General features: G+C 27.2%; 1 protein-coding gene across 1 annotated transcript; it reads right to left on the bottom strand.

The window, feature by feature from the left end:
• Nucleotides 1-580: 580 nt before the first annotated feature.
• Nucleotides 581-15,185, bottom strand: LOC111613468 (glutamate receptor 1-like). The gene is made up of 5 exons (XM_023354826.1): nt 15,010-15,185; nt 10,849-10,983; nt 8,748-8,996; nt 708-937; nt 581-607 (listed from the first exon to the last, which is right to left on the bottom strand). Exons 1-5 carry the CDS (start codon nt 15,089-15,091, stop codon nt 581-583), a joined length of 723 nt encoding a protein of 240 aa, XP_023210594.1. The 5' UTR covers nt 15,092-15,185.
• Nucleotides 15,186-19,854: the final 4,669 nt, after the last annotated feature.

Here is a 19,854-nt window from a genome sequence, read left to right as displayed (position 1 = left end):
TACACTTAATTTTATACAGATATTTAAAAATAATTTTTTCGTATTAAATATTTATTAATTTGCTAAAAAAAAAAAAATATCTTAATTCAATATTTTCTAAATGCGACCACCTGCAGAAAACTGTTTAATATTAAATAACTAATTATACAGAATCATCTGAAAGTGTATAGGCCTATACAGAGTGAATTTAGCAGAGGACCTCACTGTTTATTGTGTTAAAGAGGGGAGTTTTATAGTTATACACAGTCTTTTTTCTTAGATCTGTAAAACTCTTCTTTCAATGAACATAAACAAAGTATAATAAATTTTTTCTTCTGCTTTTATATTATAACAATTAAAAAAAAGGGGGCATTTTCTATAAAACTGGGAAATTAAATAACTAGAAAATCATCATTGAAAGTTTTATTAAATATTATAAATGACGAAAATAGAGTTAATATATCATTTTACGGGAATATTAGCATTATAATACACTTTTAGAATAACGAATAATTGTATATTGGTGATGAAGATTACACGATTGGGACGAATAAGTCCGTCATTGTATATTAATTTATGATTTACATGCCGAAAATTAATTTCAAATAATTATCATATAACTAAAGATCTGTAGAAATTATATGTTGATTATTAATATTGATATCAATTGTCCTTCGGAACTTTTCTGCTTAATTNTAAAAAATTATTATTGAAAATTCAACTCTTACTGGACGTGTGATGAGGATGTGAGCTATTCTCTCGTCATATTTTGTTAATAATATAGGAAGGATGTCATAAATAGTCTCCAGAGGAACATTCAATACTATGTTCAACTGTTTGAAATCTTTCGGTAGAATTTCCATGTATCCTAATATGGTTTCTGGTACTTGATAAACAATATTGTCTAACATAGTATCTAAATTCGTCTTTTGTAAAAACTGCAATATATTTTCAAAATCTGAAAAAAAAATAAAGAATTCTTTTTTAAAACAAATAAACAAAATATATGGAGTGAGGAATTTTATAAGTACAACTTAATTAGTTTGTTATTGATGAGATATTCTATCTGGATTTACAGTTGTGGGTCAACACAGGATCGAATTAAAAACAGGCATTACGTTCATTTCTAGTTTCTAGAACTGCGACAATAGTCGAATTTACAAAAAAAGAAAATTTTGGTGAGTCAAACACTTGACTTTCTTTAACCTCCTGCTTAGTCAAGTGGAGATAGTTTTGTCGACTCGTAACTTAATCTATACTGTAAGGTGGAAAGAACGATCGTATTACTTTGTTTCTACCACTCTTCAGAAAATAACATTGCATCTTTGTCTGTTTTCTCGGAATCACCTGAATTTTGTTACCGATATTTATAAAATATCGTTCTTAAATGAATGGTTCGAATAGAAGTTTATTTATAACGAATCTGGATTTTCTCTACAATTAAAATATCTTAAGAGGTGATCTGATTTCGTATTTTTATGAACTTTTAAGAGTCTGACGGGAAAAAAACTTGTCTCGAGAAACCATATTTTATGCGTATTATGAATAGCTTCCAATAAAATATTTTTAAAATTTAATTTAGATATGATTATTTAACGTTTCAAACTTTATCGTACGTACAACAGAGCCTTAAAGAAGGGATCTTGGGAACTTTTCCCAGACCTAGAGTTCAAAACTTAGGGATTCCTACTCTTATAAAATTAATGTTAGTAGAAATAACATAAAAAGTAGCCTTAAAAATTTTATTTTATTAATAAAGTCTACGTATTTCACTTTCCCAAAAAAATGAGTCTACCCCAGGCCCTATTTAAGCTCTCAACAGCCAAGTATGTTTATTATTAAACCTTAAGAATTTAAACATTTTATATGAAATAGAAAAAGAAAATGCGGATTTAATGAAAGTTTTTTTCTCTTTTATAGTACGTTACTATTATTTTGTTTCCATTTAAAGTATTAATTTCACACACCAGCGAATAAATACAGATCACATTGCATAGTACGAATCAAAACTTCCATTAAGACAAGGTGCAATCTTTTTTACTAAATTCAATGCTTTCTCATAGTTCAGTTCTCTTAATATTTTATCCACAGCATTTTTCAGTCAATATGTTTATATTTTTATTTTTTTACCATAAATTTCTTTAGATTATACAATAAAAAAAAATATCGATTCGAAAATTAAAGTATTCAATTTACAAATATTCTAAAATTAGATCAATAGAATCGAATTGAAGGCATTGCAATTAAATATTAATTAATTAGCGACACACAATAGCGACAAATAGACTTTTTATATTATCTTAATAAATAAAAGCCAAATTATTTTTATAATTTAAAATTATTATTATTATATATATATAACAGAACTAATTAAAAATAATTTTTAATTAATTAGTACAAATATGTTAACGTAGTGCTGGCAAACAAACTGACTCATCTGTTTTTAAAATTATATTTAAAATATTTAAATTACCTTCATTTTCTTTGATATAATTAATAACTTAATTTTAACTTAATAAATAAAATGAAAGCATCAAAATAATTTCGAATTTAATTTAATTTCGAAACGTATAATGGAATAAAGCGGTGATACCTATCTGTTAAAATGGAAGCTGTCAACGATTAGAGAAATGAATAGCACTTACTGTATTTTAAGAATTAAATTAGATTTAATATGGTTCAATGACAATTTTATTATCTATATATCTGAATTGAGAACAGTAAAACAAGTAAAAAGATATCCTTATCTGAAAGTGGAACACTGATCAATTACAAAAATGGGTTTAATTTGAATTAATAACGAAAAGTAATTAACCTATGCTTAACTCGAGCATGTAATTACCCAATTTCTCCATTTTAATCAATGTTTCTAAGTACAGTATTTGTTAAAGATAAGCATTATTTTAGTATCGAATAAAGGAATTATTTTTATCTCGTAGATGGAAAAGTTTTCAATGATTTTCAAATAGTTTAAAGTCAAAGAAATTACTTTTCCTTAATTATCAAATTAAAAATTATAACATTTGAAGTTTTTTCTGATTAAAATAATTTATATTGTCTTTCTTAAATGGTTTGTTCGTATATTTTCATCTTTTTTAAATCGCTTATCATTATCCTTCTGCAAGATGCTTACAAATCACTTGGAATATAGAAGAGTTTGTCCGAATGTGAACCGAATCCGGAGCACGATACGCTTCAATCGGATATCTGAACGGATATATATTATCCTAATATTAATATCCGAACATATGGTTATCTACAAACAAGATTTGTTTCGGAAAAGGTCATGAGTGATGAATGATTAAATGGTGGTAGCATTCATTACTCGCCGTTACTTGATAAATGTACAAGTATTTTCTTTACATCTTAGCTTCCACTTTATCCAAACATTTTTCGGATTTTCACACATTGAAATGAGCACACTATTGTTGGAATTTTATCGTGAAGAATTACCTTAATATGCGCTATACTGTCTGCTTCAATTACGTCTATTATGGAGAATCTGAGCCTCAATTCAGTTGTGAGAATGGTCCATAATAATAATAATGAAAAATCACATGTGTTCAGATCGGATTCAGATCTTTCGTGGCAGGAGAATAACTAGCATATTTTTATCGAAGTAGCTTTATGTGTCTAAGCTAAATTACCATGAATTACTTTAGTTAATAAGATTATTCAAATTTTAATGGAAAGGTAATATACTGTATATTTTATTTATTAGAATCATTACATTTTATATCATAATTACAGATTATAATTGAATATAATTATATCGTTTTATCATTAGTGAATCGGATGAGCGCAAGAAAGTTTTTTTAAAAGGTATAGCTTACATTAGTTTCCAGTAATTATTTTTGTTAGATTGACTCGTAAATGTTCAAAATTAAGCACAATTTAAACTCAAAAAGTCAATGATAATAGATCCTAAAGTTCTGAAAGGTCCGCAAGAAATAATAATGGGGTTGAGTTAATACACTAAACGAGAAATTCCCAAAAGTTGTCAAACTACTGTTTTTTTATCTCAAATCCTACAGAAATCCAAAGGAATGAATATATAGAATCCAATCGTCCGTAAGCTATGTAATGCTATTTTAGACTTTTCAACTATCATCACATCTCCTGTAATCCTTTATAATGTGTCATACATACCAACCCTCAAAATTATGTAATACTTATCCTCAATAAACCCTCTAATTGTACCAAACAATAACTAAATATATTAAATTAAAATTTTTAAAAATCTTATTCTAAATCTCTGTTAATTGTAGGCTCAAATATGCGCATATATGAGTATTTAACTTAAAATTTCAAGAAAAAGACTCTTCTCCTTTATTGATGGGGAAATTAATAGTTGAAAACTAATTACCTTAGTACCTATAGGCCTACATAACATCTATATCCGTAGATATAAAAAGAAATATCCAAGCCTCTAGTATAATGATATATTGTTTATCTTTCTGTTGTACAATAACAATAAATAAGGTGAAAAATGAAAAGAAAAAATAGCATTTTACAGGTAAGTGTACAATAGATAGCCTAAATGTATTTAGTTTACAATAATAAATCATTCACGAGTAAAAATATGTTTAACATTAGTATAAAATTAGATAAAACATTGTATTTTATAAAAGAAATTTTAAAGAAATCAGGTTTTGAAAGGACGCTTTATGGATTAGAGCTTGTTGTGGAGAAAATTGGCAGCCATCTTCAAAATCTGTTGTTTGTTCAAACTATTTTCCCGTATTTATACTTTATTATATATTACTTTACAATAAATGTGCTGTTCAACAGACTGCAAAGTGAGTATGATATTAATGCAAAAGTGTAGAAAATGTGAAATATGATTATCAACGTTTTTCACAAAATGGCTACTTTATACTGGTCGGTTGTCACTACACAAACGTAAAATTAAACACATATTACTGTCTTATATAGTGATTTATGCTGCTTAAAGTTGTTTTTCGAAAAATTTTATAAAAGGAGAGCAATAATTGCTAGTGGAACATGTCATTTTGTAGTATTGTATTATCGAAACAAACGAGCAAAATCATTTTATGCATATTGATGCCCTGTTCAAACATCAATTTTGACGGACGGCTAACACCAGGAAGGATTCGAACGACCCAAAACTTGGTCCACATAAAATAAATTATAGTGTTTTTAAACACCAGAAGGTAAAAACCTTAATATCTGTTTCTTTAGTAACTACAGAGGACTCCCATACAACGCGTGAGATACGTTCCGCGTTATAGGAAATCACATTATACGAATTCGTGTTATAGGTGAGCGCGTTATACGAGAGTTCACTGTACTTAACTGATAAGCTTAGGCCTAATAAAGCTTTTTATTAAAGGAAAAGCGTATTGATCAGATTTCACTAATATTCTATTTAAGATTACCAATATGGCATCTACTGGCTTTACTAGACTCCGATTATTAGACTGTTAGTTCCAGATAAGATAACGAGTTTCAATTCTTTATTTTCACTTTTATTTTATTTGGGTGAATTTTTTTATTTATTAAATAAAAAAATAATAAGTAATTAGATTTTTCCAAATTTTACAACTATTTTCAATTGTAATATTTTCCTGTTTAATTTTATAATAAATTGTCATCGCCATCTTGTCGAATTCCTAGGCTTGTAATTTCAATTGCTAGGGTATTTATATCACAAATTGTTTTACTTCTTAAATAATTTCTTAGTTTAGAAGAAGCTTTAAGAGCTTAATGACTCAATATTAATATATATAGGGGAGACCGGGGCAAGTTTGTCAAGCGTTTTTTTTTTAAAAACAAATTAAAAGGAGACTTTGGTTATAGGTTAGGCAGTTGAGTTTTATTGGTGGCTTGTTGAGTGTAGTGTTTTTATTGTTCTCCAACAAGCGTAGTTGAATTATCAAGCAAATTTTCATTTTCGTTCAATTCCATATAATATTTTTTTTCCATTTATATTGAATTGGCAGGTTTTGTTATAATTCCATGATAACGAAAGTTACTTTTCCTGTTAGAAGGATGTAACTTCAACTTATTCACGTGGCCAGATCGTGGCTTGGCATTCTGTTCTCAGGGTTGTACTTAATGTTTCGAAATCATGACTAGCGGGGTAAGATCGGCAACATAAAGCCACATTAGAAGCAAAGGATAAAAATCAAACAGATGATAAATGAAAACATGTTTGCATTTGTTATTCATGTATATATGTCTTTGAACTTGCATTTCGTTGTAATAATATTAAATGGGTGTTGGATTTGTATTTCTTTGTTTTAATAGTGAATTCCAACTTATACATTGTTAATAACATAATTTTATATACGTGCCTATCTTGCCCCATTACTGTTGCCCCTATACCAGGGGCAACTTTAATAAAAATAATTAAAATAATTACAACTTTACAAAAAGAGAGAAGTTGCCGATCTTGCCCCTATACCCGGGGCAACTTCGTCAATTTCTCTCTTCTTGTAAAGTTGTAATTATTTTAATTATTTTTATTTCCAAACTGATTTTAACCAGTTCTATAGTAAGGTAACATTCCAATAGACAATATGCAAAGCTTTTTTTTCAGTTTACAGCAGTATTTATTACACAAAATTTAAGTAAAGCTTAACATGCCGATCTTGCCCCGGTCTCCCCGTATATATAATGATTCAATTTAGCAATAATGTAAAGTATTATAAACTCTTTTAAAATATGATTCAAATTCCGATATTTTTAGAGTATTAACTCAATATTTTAAATGCTTAATACAGTATATCAAACTCTCTATAGTTTTATAATAGTTTTTAAGCATGGGATTGCATCAAAAAAGGTAAAAAGATTAAATATCATATTAAAAAAGCAGAAAAAAACTTTCAAAAAGGTTAAATATAAACAAAAAGAGCAAGCGAAATTAATCAATTAATTAAATGTATAACCATTTATTACGTTTTTAATCGATTAATAATTGAAATTTACGACAGTATATTCTTTGTAACAATTTAATCAATGTGTATACATAAGCAATGACATATCCTTTGAAATCCGAAGCAGTTAGTTAAAATTATATTGACAAAAAAGAAAATTAATCTAGTTATATATATTTTTTTCATCTTTTTAATTAAATTGTGATTAAATTAATTATTGCACATCGTTAATATTCAAAATAAATTTAAAAAAATAATTAAAAAATATAGAATGCCTAAAAGATATTATTCTTCTGGGTAATTTCATTATCTTTTAATGTGTCTTTGCGTAATTTTTTAACACATATTTTCATAATCTTCATAAAAAAATTTATTAAATTAAGAAACATTTTTAAAACAAATACTTTCAGTATTTTTTTCTATTTAAAAAAAATCAAAATTATGACTCAATTTACATAACAAATATCCTAAAAATTATGTAAAAACTATATGTTTTACGTTTAGAATTTAATTCAAATTTCATCATCAAAAGTTGTCTGTACGTTAATTTTAAATCTTAATACAGTAGACCTCCCCCTATAACACTGTTGATAATTCCGCGTTATATGAATTCCATGTTGTACGAGTCGCTTATATTTTACAAATGCATGTGCTGGGCTGTGAACGGCTCACGTATTTGTAAAATCTAAGTGACTCGTATAACATGGAATTCATATAACGCGGAATTATCAACAGTGTTATAGGGAGTCTACTGTATTTTAAACTAAATTTATGTTTTATGTTTAATATACTTAACAAAAAGACTAATTATTAAGAGAATCATCTTAAATTACAATCTCCATTAACACACAAGAATTCGCTTAATGTAATCATTTAATGAATTCTCCTGTACTGATAACAAGACTACAAAAGAAAATTTATAAATTATAATCATAATTTACGTTATACAATGTATAATAAAAATTAATTTCAATTAATATAGAATTCTAAGTATAATATTCATGCCATAAATCATAGAAATATTCATCATACAAGTCTAAAAATTTTAAACAAATTAACATGTATACAGTACAGTATATGTGAACTTAAATTTATAGATAAATAAATAAATTTAGATCAGAAAATATAGTACATATCGAAGATAAATTCTATTAACTACAATAAAAAATTAGTACTGTTTTTATAGTACTGAATATAAATAAGTAAATATAATTTCTTACTTTAAGTTGGAAGAGATGCAGGAAAAAAATATCAAATTTATAAATAACATTTTATTAAATTTTAAATAATAATTACTTAAACTATATAGAAATTTTCCTAGCAGATTAATTATAATTATAATCAACTTTTCCTTCAATGAAATCGAAAAACTATTCAATTAGGAAAGAAAATTATTCTATTTTTAGATTAGTTACGCGTTGTGCCTCTAATTATAAAACCATTTGAGTTATTAATAACTTAGTTTGTTAATTATAATTATTCGTGTTTTAAAAAGTCGATAAGAAGTTGTAAACAATAATTAAAACTTTCTCAGCCGTTTATTTTCAAGAACGGCATTCTCTTTAGGATATCAACCATTCCTCTTAACGACTCATAAAAACTGAAAAAGTAGATAGATCCGCTTGTTACTATTAAGTTGTTCTAAAGTTACAATAATTCTATATCCACTTTAGGGTGTGACTCGCCAATTTGTCTCATCTATTCGCGAGTCGAGATGATCGCAATAAGCGTTAATTCTATATATAGCTTATCAAACCTTGACAGATAAAATTAGGTTTTTCTCGAGTATAATCCTTTTTTCTTGTGGAGGAATTTATAAACAATCGTAAATAATTAATCGACAAAAATTCCAATGATATTTACACTTACTTTTAACTTTATCTCTTACGTATATCGCAGATTTCCATCCGTAAAAACTAATTGTATCTGAAGTAGCTTTTGCTGTATTCATCATCATGCTTAATTTGAAATGAGATTTTCTATCTGTAAATTCGGAATCTAAGAGATTGATGAATGGTAAATGATAATTATTCGATATCGACACTAAGAAATTCGAAGTGTCTGCGAAGGGAGTAGATGCTACTAACACTGTTATTCCTTTCGCTAATAATGAGCAAACTGTAAATAAATAAATATCTTGTAAGAAATTGGTTCTATAAAAAATATATATATATAATTTTAAATACAACTTTAAGAAGTAGTTAGATATTAATGATTAAAATTATATGAATGTAAACAAGCTTAATTAGGCAAAATAAATAAATAAATAAATAAAATCGGGTTAATTAGAAGTTATAACCCAGATACGGAAATCTACGGAGAGATACAGAAAAAATAAAATTCATTATAAATTTTATTAAATTGTATGTAAGATTTACTTAGAAATTAAGTGGAAATTTTTCTAGGGAATTAAATTTAATACTTTATAATTTTTAGAATTATTTTTCTCCTTCTTTCTATGAAAATAGGATGAATGAAGTCGAAAAATAGTATATACTTAACATATAATAATCTATATATCAATGTTAATAAACAAGGCTAATAAATTCAATCATGTAATTTGCACATCTAATATTAATAAAATTTTAAAATTTCATAAATTTGAAGTAGTTTAACTTGAGATAATTTACCCAGAATTTGAAATATTATTTTACCAAATTTTTTAAATAAACTTTGATCGTCTCAAATTACAACTGGTTCATTTTCCATTAACACACAAGAATCCGCTTAATGTAATCGCTTAATGGATTCTCCTGTGTTGATAACATTAAGTGAAGTTGTAAATAAGACTACGGTTAATTTTATTGACTGATATTGAAAAATAATTATTAAGATAATGATGTATTATATGCCTTTTCCTGTAAGTAGTACCTAGAAATTACTTAATTATTATTATTAATTTACATTAGTACTGTTTGTCTTAGTTGATGTATAATTTTAAAAAATGCTAGCAATTTTAACTGTATTGCAATCAAATAACGATTAAAACGATTAACGTTTAAAGCACTAGTTAAGACTGATAAATAATTGATAAGGATTATGTTATCAATCATATTGATATTATAGCTTGAAAAGATAATTTAAAAACCCTTATTTATCTGAAGATAATGATAACAATAACCGAATTTCGATTACCACGAGAAAAAATTTGTATTTTTCCTTTATATTTTGGGACCTCTCTGGTAACATTAAACGGATATTAATGAATTGTTTAATGTTCTAGGCTGATGATTAATAACAATATTCGTGATTACAATAAGCGATGTCTTCTGTGTTTTAAGCCATTTTAATCGATGGAGACAAACTAATAACCTTGATCCGCGCCTAGTTAACCTCATCAATTCTATCGTCTCTGCACAGGAAGTAAATTAAACGGAAATTAGCATGCATTGAATACTTGTTAGAGAAAAAGAATAGTTGACTTAAGTTTTCGAGACGAAAATTAAAAAAAAATCGAAATTCTCGGCTGGATTAGATAAACATTCAATAATTTATTGTGACAGGCGATTTACATTTAAATACAAGAAGTGTTTGTTTAGAGAGTTCCGTTATTTGATCCAATAACAGTATTTCGAATAACACGTATTCTAGAAACGAGTTTATGAGCCACTTAACGGAACAATACCTAAAGGACATACGAGAAAAAAACTCTTTCCTGAGGCATGGCCATTCAATTAAGTCCTTTGTAACTAAGGCAATATAGACTAATATCTGATCAAGGATAAGTTGGATTAGATTGCAAGTTTTGTTTTGGATATTCGTAGAACACTCGAAGCGACACGTTAGCCTCAGCACTTTAACTGAACACTTCCTTTTTGTCAGTGATTGATGAGAAACGAGGCGCTGGACCGAAAAGATTCAATTGACTCCAATCACACGTCAGATATTTCCATGGTTAGAGGAGGAATGTGGAAAAATCTACTTAAAATTACTGAAATATATATATATATATAACATAACATATCATCACCTCTTCTATGGATCTGAGTTGACAATTCGTATGACTGTTCTATTACTTTGATTGAAAAGTTATCGTGTCTTTCTTTAGAAAATGCAGATTCAATTGATTTCACAATTTCTTCTTCGCCTTTCCTATACAGCACACCTATAAAATTAATCATTTAATATTAAAACAAAGTTTTTATATTAATTTTTAATGCATATAAACCAGTTTAATCTTACCAAAATGTATATTTATATTTACAAAAATGAGGAAGGAAAAAAAAGTATCAGCGCGACTATGTACAAAAAAGTTATAGGAGGAAGTTATCACTCTTCATATCGTAGATAACTTTTTTTTCCAGATATATTTTGTAAGTGGAAAATAATAAAAGGAAAAAAATCTATTTACTTTATCTCTTCAGACATTTAAAAAATGATTTGAAAACAATCTCAAGTGGAGTATTAAAAATAATATTTTATGACTTTGAATGATGATAAGAAAATTTGTTTATCCACAGTAAAGAATTTTCGTATCTGCACAAAATTTTTAAGGATTAAAGTTGGTTTTTTTTTCTATACGAATGAGTTAATAATGAGTAATTTTTAACGTTAACTGTGATTAAAATACCACGTGTCATATCCCGGAAAATAGAAACGTTGGTCTGTACGTTTGATCAACGATTTTTGTCAAACGAGACAAGGTCGAAGAGGTTTTTGTTTCCTTTTTTAAATCGTTTTTCTTAGAAATGAATGTTTAAATATTGACAAAAATGGAAAACCGTTTAACTTATCTAAGAATTAATTTCTATATATCAATGTGAGTATCGGGTATTGCAAATTAATCCTAATAATTAATGAATATAATGAAAATTATGTAACGTATATATTCTATGAAAAATTATTTTAGTTAAGATTTTCATTTAAAAAAATATAATAAATAAAATTTATATTAGTGTTAATTTTTTCTTAAAGTATGCTCTTTACGATTTAATAATTATAAATTATATAATAATAATCATTCATTGCCATTTGATATTTCTGTTCTCTTATAAATGAATTGAGACTTCATTTATGTGTCATGTTATTAAATTCATTTGAGTTTTTAATACTTAACATTTTGCGTTGTTTAAAACCTTGCAAGATTAAGATCTATCGAAAAACCACTTTAAGTAATTGCTAAATCATGAAAATTAAAGGTGCAGTTTTTAATATTATAATTTTTAAGCCAATTATTGAAACATTGATTAATTGTTCTTAATTAAAAACATATTTAAACTGCGTAATAAAAAAATTATATTCTTACTTTTCATAATTAGAATCATATTTTTAGGTAAATCATATCTCAAAAACTTAAAATAATGTTAACTTCAGAACTTAGCGACCGGACATATATGCATTTTATTAATGCAAAATTTATCTCAAGCATACTTTAAATAAATTAAATTAAATTATTTTTAGTGTATCTTAATAGATACACACACACAAATTTACTAAATAATCCATCAATTTTTAGCAATTTTCAACTTTGTTTTAATCCTTAACTGGAGTAATTTTTTTCTTTATCACCAAAAATACATCATTTCATACATGTATAAGGACTGAAGAGGGACCTTTTTTATATAATAAAATCTTCATAATCAATCAGCTGTATTCCTGTATGATAAATTCACTACAGCAATTCTATGCTTACTCCCAACGAAATTAAATTATAAATCAAAACCATATTGAAATTTATACAGTGTTGCAAATACTTGACGTATGTTTTTCATTGGAAACTAAGAGAATCATTTATAACTGTGCAGGAAATAATAAGTTTTATAAGTTTGCGAGTCAACGCACTTTATATGTAACAATTTTAAGCCAGAGCACTTTGTTCCATAAAGCGTGTTTGACAGTTTAACAACCAAATTATCAATACCTCTCATTGATGCCTTATCACATATTTGACCTAAGAGATTGACGTGAGTGTGTTTGGTACAGATAACGAGCTTAAGGGATAACGAGTGCATCCATGTGCAATACATCAAAAAGTTAGTAAAAACCAATTTAAAAAACTACTACTTCCTCATTTGCAGAAAAAGAAGTTGGTGAGAAATTATATGGTGTGTTTGTAATTGTGATATGTGTGAATAGAGAAGTACAATGCAACTATTGAGAAGCAGTCATTTTTATGTTGCATGCCACTTTGAGCTAACGTGGAAATTACAGATTTTATCTACGTAAAACTTCATCTTGGTGGTCTTGTTTATCATTTCGATACGAAATATTTCGGTAACGAATATAATTAATTGCATTTTCTGCAAAATCATCATCGGTTGCCAGATGCCTTCATTAACTTAAGTGTGCATTTAATGCTTTCATCAGATCGTACAGATTACAATAAGTGGAAAGAATACAGTAATTACGTACTGTACATTAGTAATTCAAGTTCAAGAAAATAATTAACATTTTCTAAGCATTCTATTCTTCCTCTTATTCTGAAAAATTAATAGAATAATTTTCTTTTAATATTTCTAAGATTTATTCTCTAAAATGATTTTTAAAAGAGTAATGTGTATGTTGATTATTTTAAGAAAATTCGAATTTTTCACTAAAGCAGCAGAGTTAAAAAAAAAATAATTGAAAATGTTTTCCGTTTTATTGTAATCACAAACAAAATTTCTATAGAAAATAGAAGTTATAAATGACAGCGATATAATAGGAAAACTCTTAGAATTTATTCAACGTCCTTGAATATTTGAATATATTTTTAAACCTTTACAATCCTCAAACATCAACATTTCTATTTATTAACATAAGACTATATAATTTATATAAACCTATGCATACAACTGTCTCATAAATATTAACAGGAATAATGTCTGTTTCTTGAATTAATTAAATATATAAGCTTGCCCAACGTCATTAGTTTCAATGAAATAGTAATAACTCATAATAATCCTATGATACATCCTATCAATAAATTCTCCAGGAAATTTTATTTACAATTTTACATTTAATTATTAGCAATATTTTCTGATTTTAGACTTTAATACGGGTTTTATTATACGTGCGCGTGGATATTTATTTCTATAATCCTATAATATTTTTATATAAAAGTTTGTTTATTACATTTTTCATCGTGTTGTCCCATTTAAATAACATTTACGAAGGTTTATTTATAACATAAAAACCACCAAAGCAATTTATCTAGACATTAGAAACCTTGGAAACGTGTGAAAAGTTTATCTCTCTTTTAAAATGACAAACAAAATGTTTGTCATCTTTAAAATGATAAACTTTTCATCCACAAAATGATGGTAATAATAGATAATCGGTATCTAACAAGAGTGCACTTAACACTAACATCGATAGGTCCTTTACAGTTAAAATACAACATTAATAAGCGAAATTAAAACTCTATTTTCCTTATGGTGTAATTTATGAACCATAAAATAATAATAAATTATTCTATAATTAATTTGCGCTAGTAAATTCAATATTATTTACAGAGTACATTACAAAAATACATTAAAAATTTGGATAGAAGTCATTACTTTATATATATATGTGTATTTACAGTATATAGAAAGAATGCAAAAGTATAGCTATGAGCCAATTTAATAAGATATAAACAGGCCCGTCGAGAAGGAAACTGGAGATTTTAAAATTGTTCGGGCCCGCAGAAAACTTAGGGGGCCCTAACGATTTTCTATCCCTATAAAATTAACGTTATTTTTACTGACAGAAAATAAAATCTTTAGGACTACAGTATTTTATTTGTTCAAAAAAAGACAAAAGTCTAAAAGGGCCCCAAGGAAAAAAGGCCCACGACGTCGCCTGATATAATAAATTTTATACTAATTAAAAAATATAAACGTATTTTAATTTAATATAGGTCTATAAATACATAATCAATAAGCAAAACGTCCTAAAAGTTTTCTACCTATAATCATACAATTTTTAACAAAAATAAGCGTTTGAAAATCTTAATAGAAGTAATTAAAATTTAATTATAGGAGCATAAAAGTGCAATAGAAAATATTTCCGCCTGCCAATATTTAATTAGTTACAGTTTTTGAAAATATAAAATAATCAAATTACAAAAAACAATAACAAATAATTCTAAATAAAGATACATTTATAATTAAAATTAAAAAAATCAATTGCAGGTAATTTTTCAGGGATAAAAATAGGAAAAATGTCTTACCCACGGGCACTTTCAATTTGTCTTTGTGGGCAACGGCAGTGACAGCCAATGTGAAGATAGCGAGTGCCAATAGAGACTGCATGTTGACAGTGCAGCCACACAAGCCAAAAGCTCTCAACTATTGACGATCTCAGTACGTGTATTAGTAAGGTTAAACACAAGACGGACCGCGTAGAAACTTTGTTTTTATTGAAACTTAGAGTTGTTGGGATTGGGTAACCAACTGTGACGTCAATTACCTTTGACAGTTTTAACGATTTAAATAACTGTAAAAGAAATTTAATTGCAGTCATCCGATAATTACATATATAAAAAGAAAGAAAACTGAAAAAATTTAATAGAAATAAATTACGTATTGGGTTATCAATCGCTTATTCGATATTAAAGAAAATTTATAGCATAAAGTAATATTAAATGAATGGTAGATAATCGAGTCTGATTTCGTAACTGTGACGACAAAATTGTATAATAAGGCGGGATGTTATGAAAGAATTATCATCTATTAACATTCGTTTATAGGTTTAGGAAGATTTAATAAATGTAAATTAAATCTATTTTGAATTTTTGTGTGTTTATTTTCAATAAAATGCGAATAAAAGAATGGGAATTACATTTAGATGGCTTTAAATTCATATTTAATTTGAATTATTTAAAAATAACTTCATTCAAAATTTCTTTTTTTATTTAATATAATTTTAAAACTATACTGTATAAGCATTTCGGAATATGTTCAAAGTTTGCTTATTTATCTTGTTTATTGCTTTCCGAGGAAGCTTTTTGCACAGATTACTCACCTAAAGTTACAATAGCATAGTAAAATAAGGCTATAAAATCTTTAACATGCAATTGTAACATTTGCAATAAAGTCACAAATAGTTTCAAGACTACAAATTTTTATCAGTCCTATACTGATTTTGCCTTAAGATTATAAAATTATTCAGCAAATAATATTAAATAAATGCCCAAAATCTCATAAACAAATACACTTAATTTTATACAGATATTTAAAAATAATTTTTTCGTATTAAATATTTATTAATTTGCTAAAAAAAAAAAAATATCTTAATTCAATATTTTCTAAATGCGACCACCTGCAGAAAACTGTTTAATATTAAATAACTAATTATACAGAATCATCTGAAAGTGTATAGGCCTATACAGAGTGAATTTAGCAGAGGACCTCACTGTTTATTGTGTTAAAGAGGGGAGTTTTATAGTTATACACAGTCTTTTTTCTTAGATCTGTAAAACTCTTCTTTCAATGAACATAAACAAAGTATAATAAATTTTTTCTTCTGCTTTTATATTATAACAATTAAAAAAAAGGGGGGCATTTTCTATAAAACTGGGAAATTAAATAACTAGAAAATCATCATTGAAAGTTTTATTAAATATTATAAATGACGAAAATAGAGTTAATATATCATTTTACGGGAATATTAGCATTATAATACACTTTTAGAATAACGAATAATTGTATATTGGTGATGAAGATTACACGATTGGGACGAATAAGTCCGTCATTGTATATTAATTTATGATTTACATGCCGAAAATTAATTTCAAATAATTATCATATAACTAAAGATCTGTAGAAATTATATGTTGATTATTAATATTGATATCAATTGTCCTTCGGAACTTTTCTGCTTAATTGTAAAAATAAAATAAAATATGTGAATATTTTTATATAATTATTTTCTTTTGAAATCTTTATTTATATTATGATTTTATTAACTAAATATTAATTAAACAAAATAAAAGAGTGAATTACTCTATATACAGTACATATAAAATTTTTCTACTTTATAAATAAAAGATATATTTTAAAAAATTAAACATTTGATTAAAATAATTTTAAATTGATCCTATTTTGTATTTATTTTAATCTATAATAACTTAATTTTTTCCCTTTTTGTTTGTCAAATTTTTACTCAATAATAATAATAATAATAAATTTTAAATAAAAATACAATAGTGATCAATTTTGATACCCCTATTGTAGTGTCCCCTTTATCTTGGGCCTTTGTATCCCACAGCACGTGCCTAGTTACTGCATTGTATTTCGCTCTNTAATCTTTTTTTCCCCTCAAACTTCAATTTTTCTTAATATATCCCCTATTGTAGTGTCCCCTTTATCTTGGGCCTTTGTATCCCACAGCACGTGCCTAGTTACTGCATTGTATTTCGCTCTCGTTACAATCAAAGCAATTCATTGAAATATTGTGATATTTATAAGCTAATTTCACTATAACTTTGATTTTATTGTTTGGTATCTCTGATATTATTTACAAACACATGTAATTAAGTAGTACTTTCGGGCCAGCTGCTTTACGTTTTTAGCGGTAGGATGCCACCTCCTCTATCTAGAAGTAATGGCGGGCCAAATTCTGCATAAGCCATACGGAGGCAGGCCATAAATATTTTTTTACATTTCATATAGACAAAAAATAAACCTATTTTTATCATTTGTAAGTGACGAGTCAAATTTATTTGCGGGTCAGATTAACGTGTATTGCTGGCCGAATTTCATTACGTGGCCGTAGTTTGGGCATCACTAATCCAGGACATATAACGGGTTTCCACAGAGGGGACAATTAAATAAAAATTTATTGATTTAATTATTTGTCTCCTGAATATTTTCTGTGGATGCCCATGATATGAATGGTTTTACCAAAGCCGGATTTGTACTGTACATAAGCTAAACAAACTACAGCTCGTATTTTTAAATTTACTATTAAGTAGAAGAGTGTATTTTATTTCTTATAAATAACTATATGTTCAATTAATCAATTGTATATCTTATATAGATAATTGAATTACTTGTATTTACTTAATAATTTTCTTTTTGTATTTTATTCAATTCCCCCTGTAACAAGGATTTCTTAATATGAATAAAGAATTATTATTATTATTTTATTTCTTACAGCTTAGGACCACACATCTAAATCTAGCTCTGGAGGTTACTTCACCCTTCTGATACGTTCTGAATTTTATGGTCGTCGTTATAATTACTTTCTCTAATTATCCAGACAGTGTTAATTTCTCATAAATTCAAAATAATTGCTATTATCTTCATTAGTAGAGCGGCTTAAAATCATAAAATGTTCTTAATAATTTTACGTTCCCGGCTGTTATATTACACTGGAGAGTATTGTAATCGTATCAAATCAAAAATCCAGGGGTAGGGAGGTAGAATGCGTCATGTGTCATATCTCCTGTTGGGTTCGGACTTAATGAAAATTTTACTCGTTATTGGCATTTATAATTATTTTAGAAATTCGTCGCTATCCTCAAAATTTCCTATTATAAAAGCCTTTCTTGCCTTTTTATAATAATTGCTATTTAAAAATAAGTTTTATATATTTCATAACAGATGGTGCCACACACTTTAAGCTAGTGTCGTAGTGTTTTTAAACAATTATTTTTTAAATGGAGATTTTTAATTATAATATAACAAAATTACTCCTTTTTAAGCTTTTGTTATTACTCATCATTTTTCTTATATTTCCGGCGAACTGGCTTTAAGTATAATTCAGCGAATTGGGTCCAAAATGGCGGCTATTCTAGCAGACAGCTCTAAATGGCTGTACTTTCTGTATCTAGGTTACTAGAAAATATGGTTGATGAGCTGCTATTGTTCTCACCATGGAGTGGCAGCTTTCTGTTTCTACTGGCAGAAGTAGCTTCACTGTAGTATTAATTAAAAATCTCCACAATGTGAGGGGAAGAAAGTTTGTTTTTCTTTTGAACTTAGAGTTGGAAAAAGAGAAGGTAAATATAAAGAATAGCAAATAAACGATAATTTAGCATGGTAGTAGCTTGTATATAAGGGAAATTAATGCTATTAAATTTTGGTGATTAAAGGTCGTGAGGGGTGAGAGTCACCTGTCATATCTCGAGAGGAATCGTACTTAATTACGATTTTACTCGTTATTACCAGAAGTATTTACATAAAAATACTCATCCCTACCTTCAAAATTACCCGCTGAAGCCAACAAATTACATTAAACATTACATTACATGATAACTCGTGATTTCTATAGACAGCACTTTTCATCTTTCTTCTGTATTTAATTAACAAATAAAAATAAAGATGTGAAATTGGTGAGAGTCGCGTTAGCACGTGTGTATTTTTACGATTCGGCTTTAGATAATCTGTTTTTTAAAGAGAATAGGCGGAAACAGTAGGTTTTTACGAAAAGGCGCGTGAATTTACAATCGGTGAATTTGTAGCGAGATGTGAAAATGTCCTGCATAGAATTGCTAAATTAGCAAGAGTTGTATATTTTTACATCACTCGCAGACTGCACTTTTATGTAAGGTGGAGAAAGTATTAAACAACTTTGTCATTTATTAGCGAGCGTCACCTTGCAATTTCGAAAAAAAAGGCTTAACAGTTCCTTTTTCTGAATTTAAATATATTCGGAAAGGTTTTAATTTACATTTAGAAGTCGCGTTATGTATTAGTTTTGTATGTACAGTACTCTGCTTTTTGCCTAAATCCTAATCGCAGCGCTCCTAGTGAACAAAAGTGATTCTAAGCAGAAAATTCTGCTCTGCTCCCAAACCAGATTATGATCCAAATACAGCTAGAGCGTTACAGGATACAACGTAAAGTTTCAGTGCTTTACAAACGGCAAAAACAGAAACTACAATATCAAATCACTATATTTAAAAAATGTTTTTGTGCCAAACGATTCGTATACTGTATATAAAATAATAAATTTATAATGAAAAAACTTCGGCAAGTTAGATCGCTAAGCCAAAATAATTGACGGCAGGATGAGGCGGTTAAGATGTCAGATGCATTTTCATGAATTCCAACTGTTCGGGCATCGCAGT

The sequence above is a fragment of the Centruroides sculpturatus genome, unplaced genomic scaffold (genome assembly GCF_000671375.1).
Source record: "Centruroides sculpturatus isolate CEXI.00-Female unplaced genomic scaffold, Cexi_2.0 scaffold2, whole genome shotgun sequence".
Lineage (NCBI taxonomy): Eukaryota > Metazoa > Arthropoda > Arachnida > Scorpiones > Buthidae > Centruroides > Centruroides sculpturatus.
This window is presented reverse-complemented; position numbering and strand designations above follow the sequence as displayed.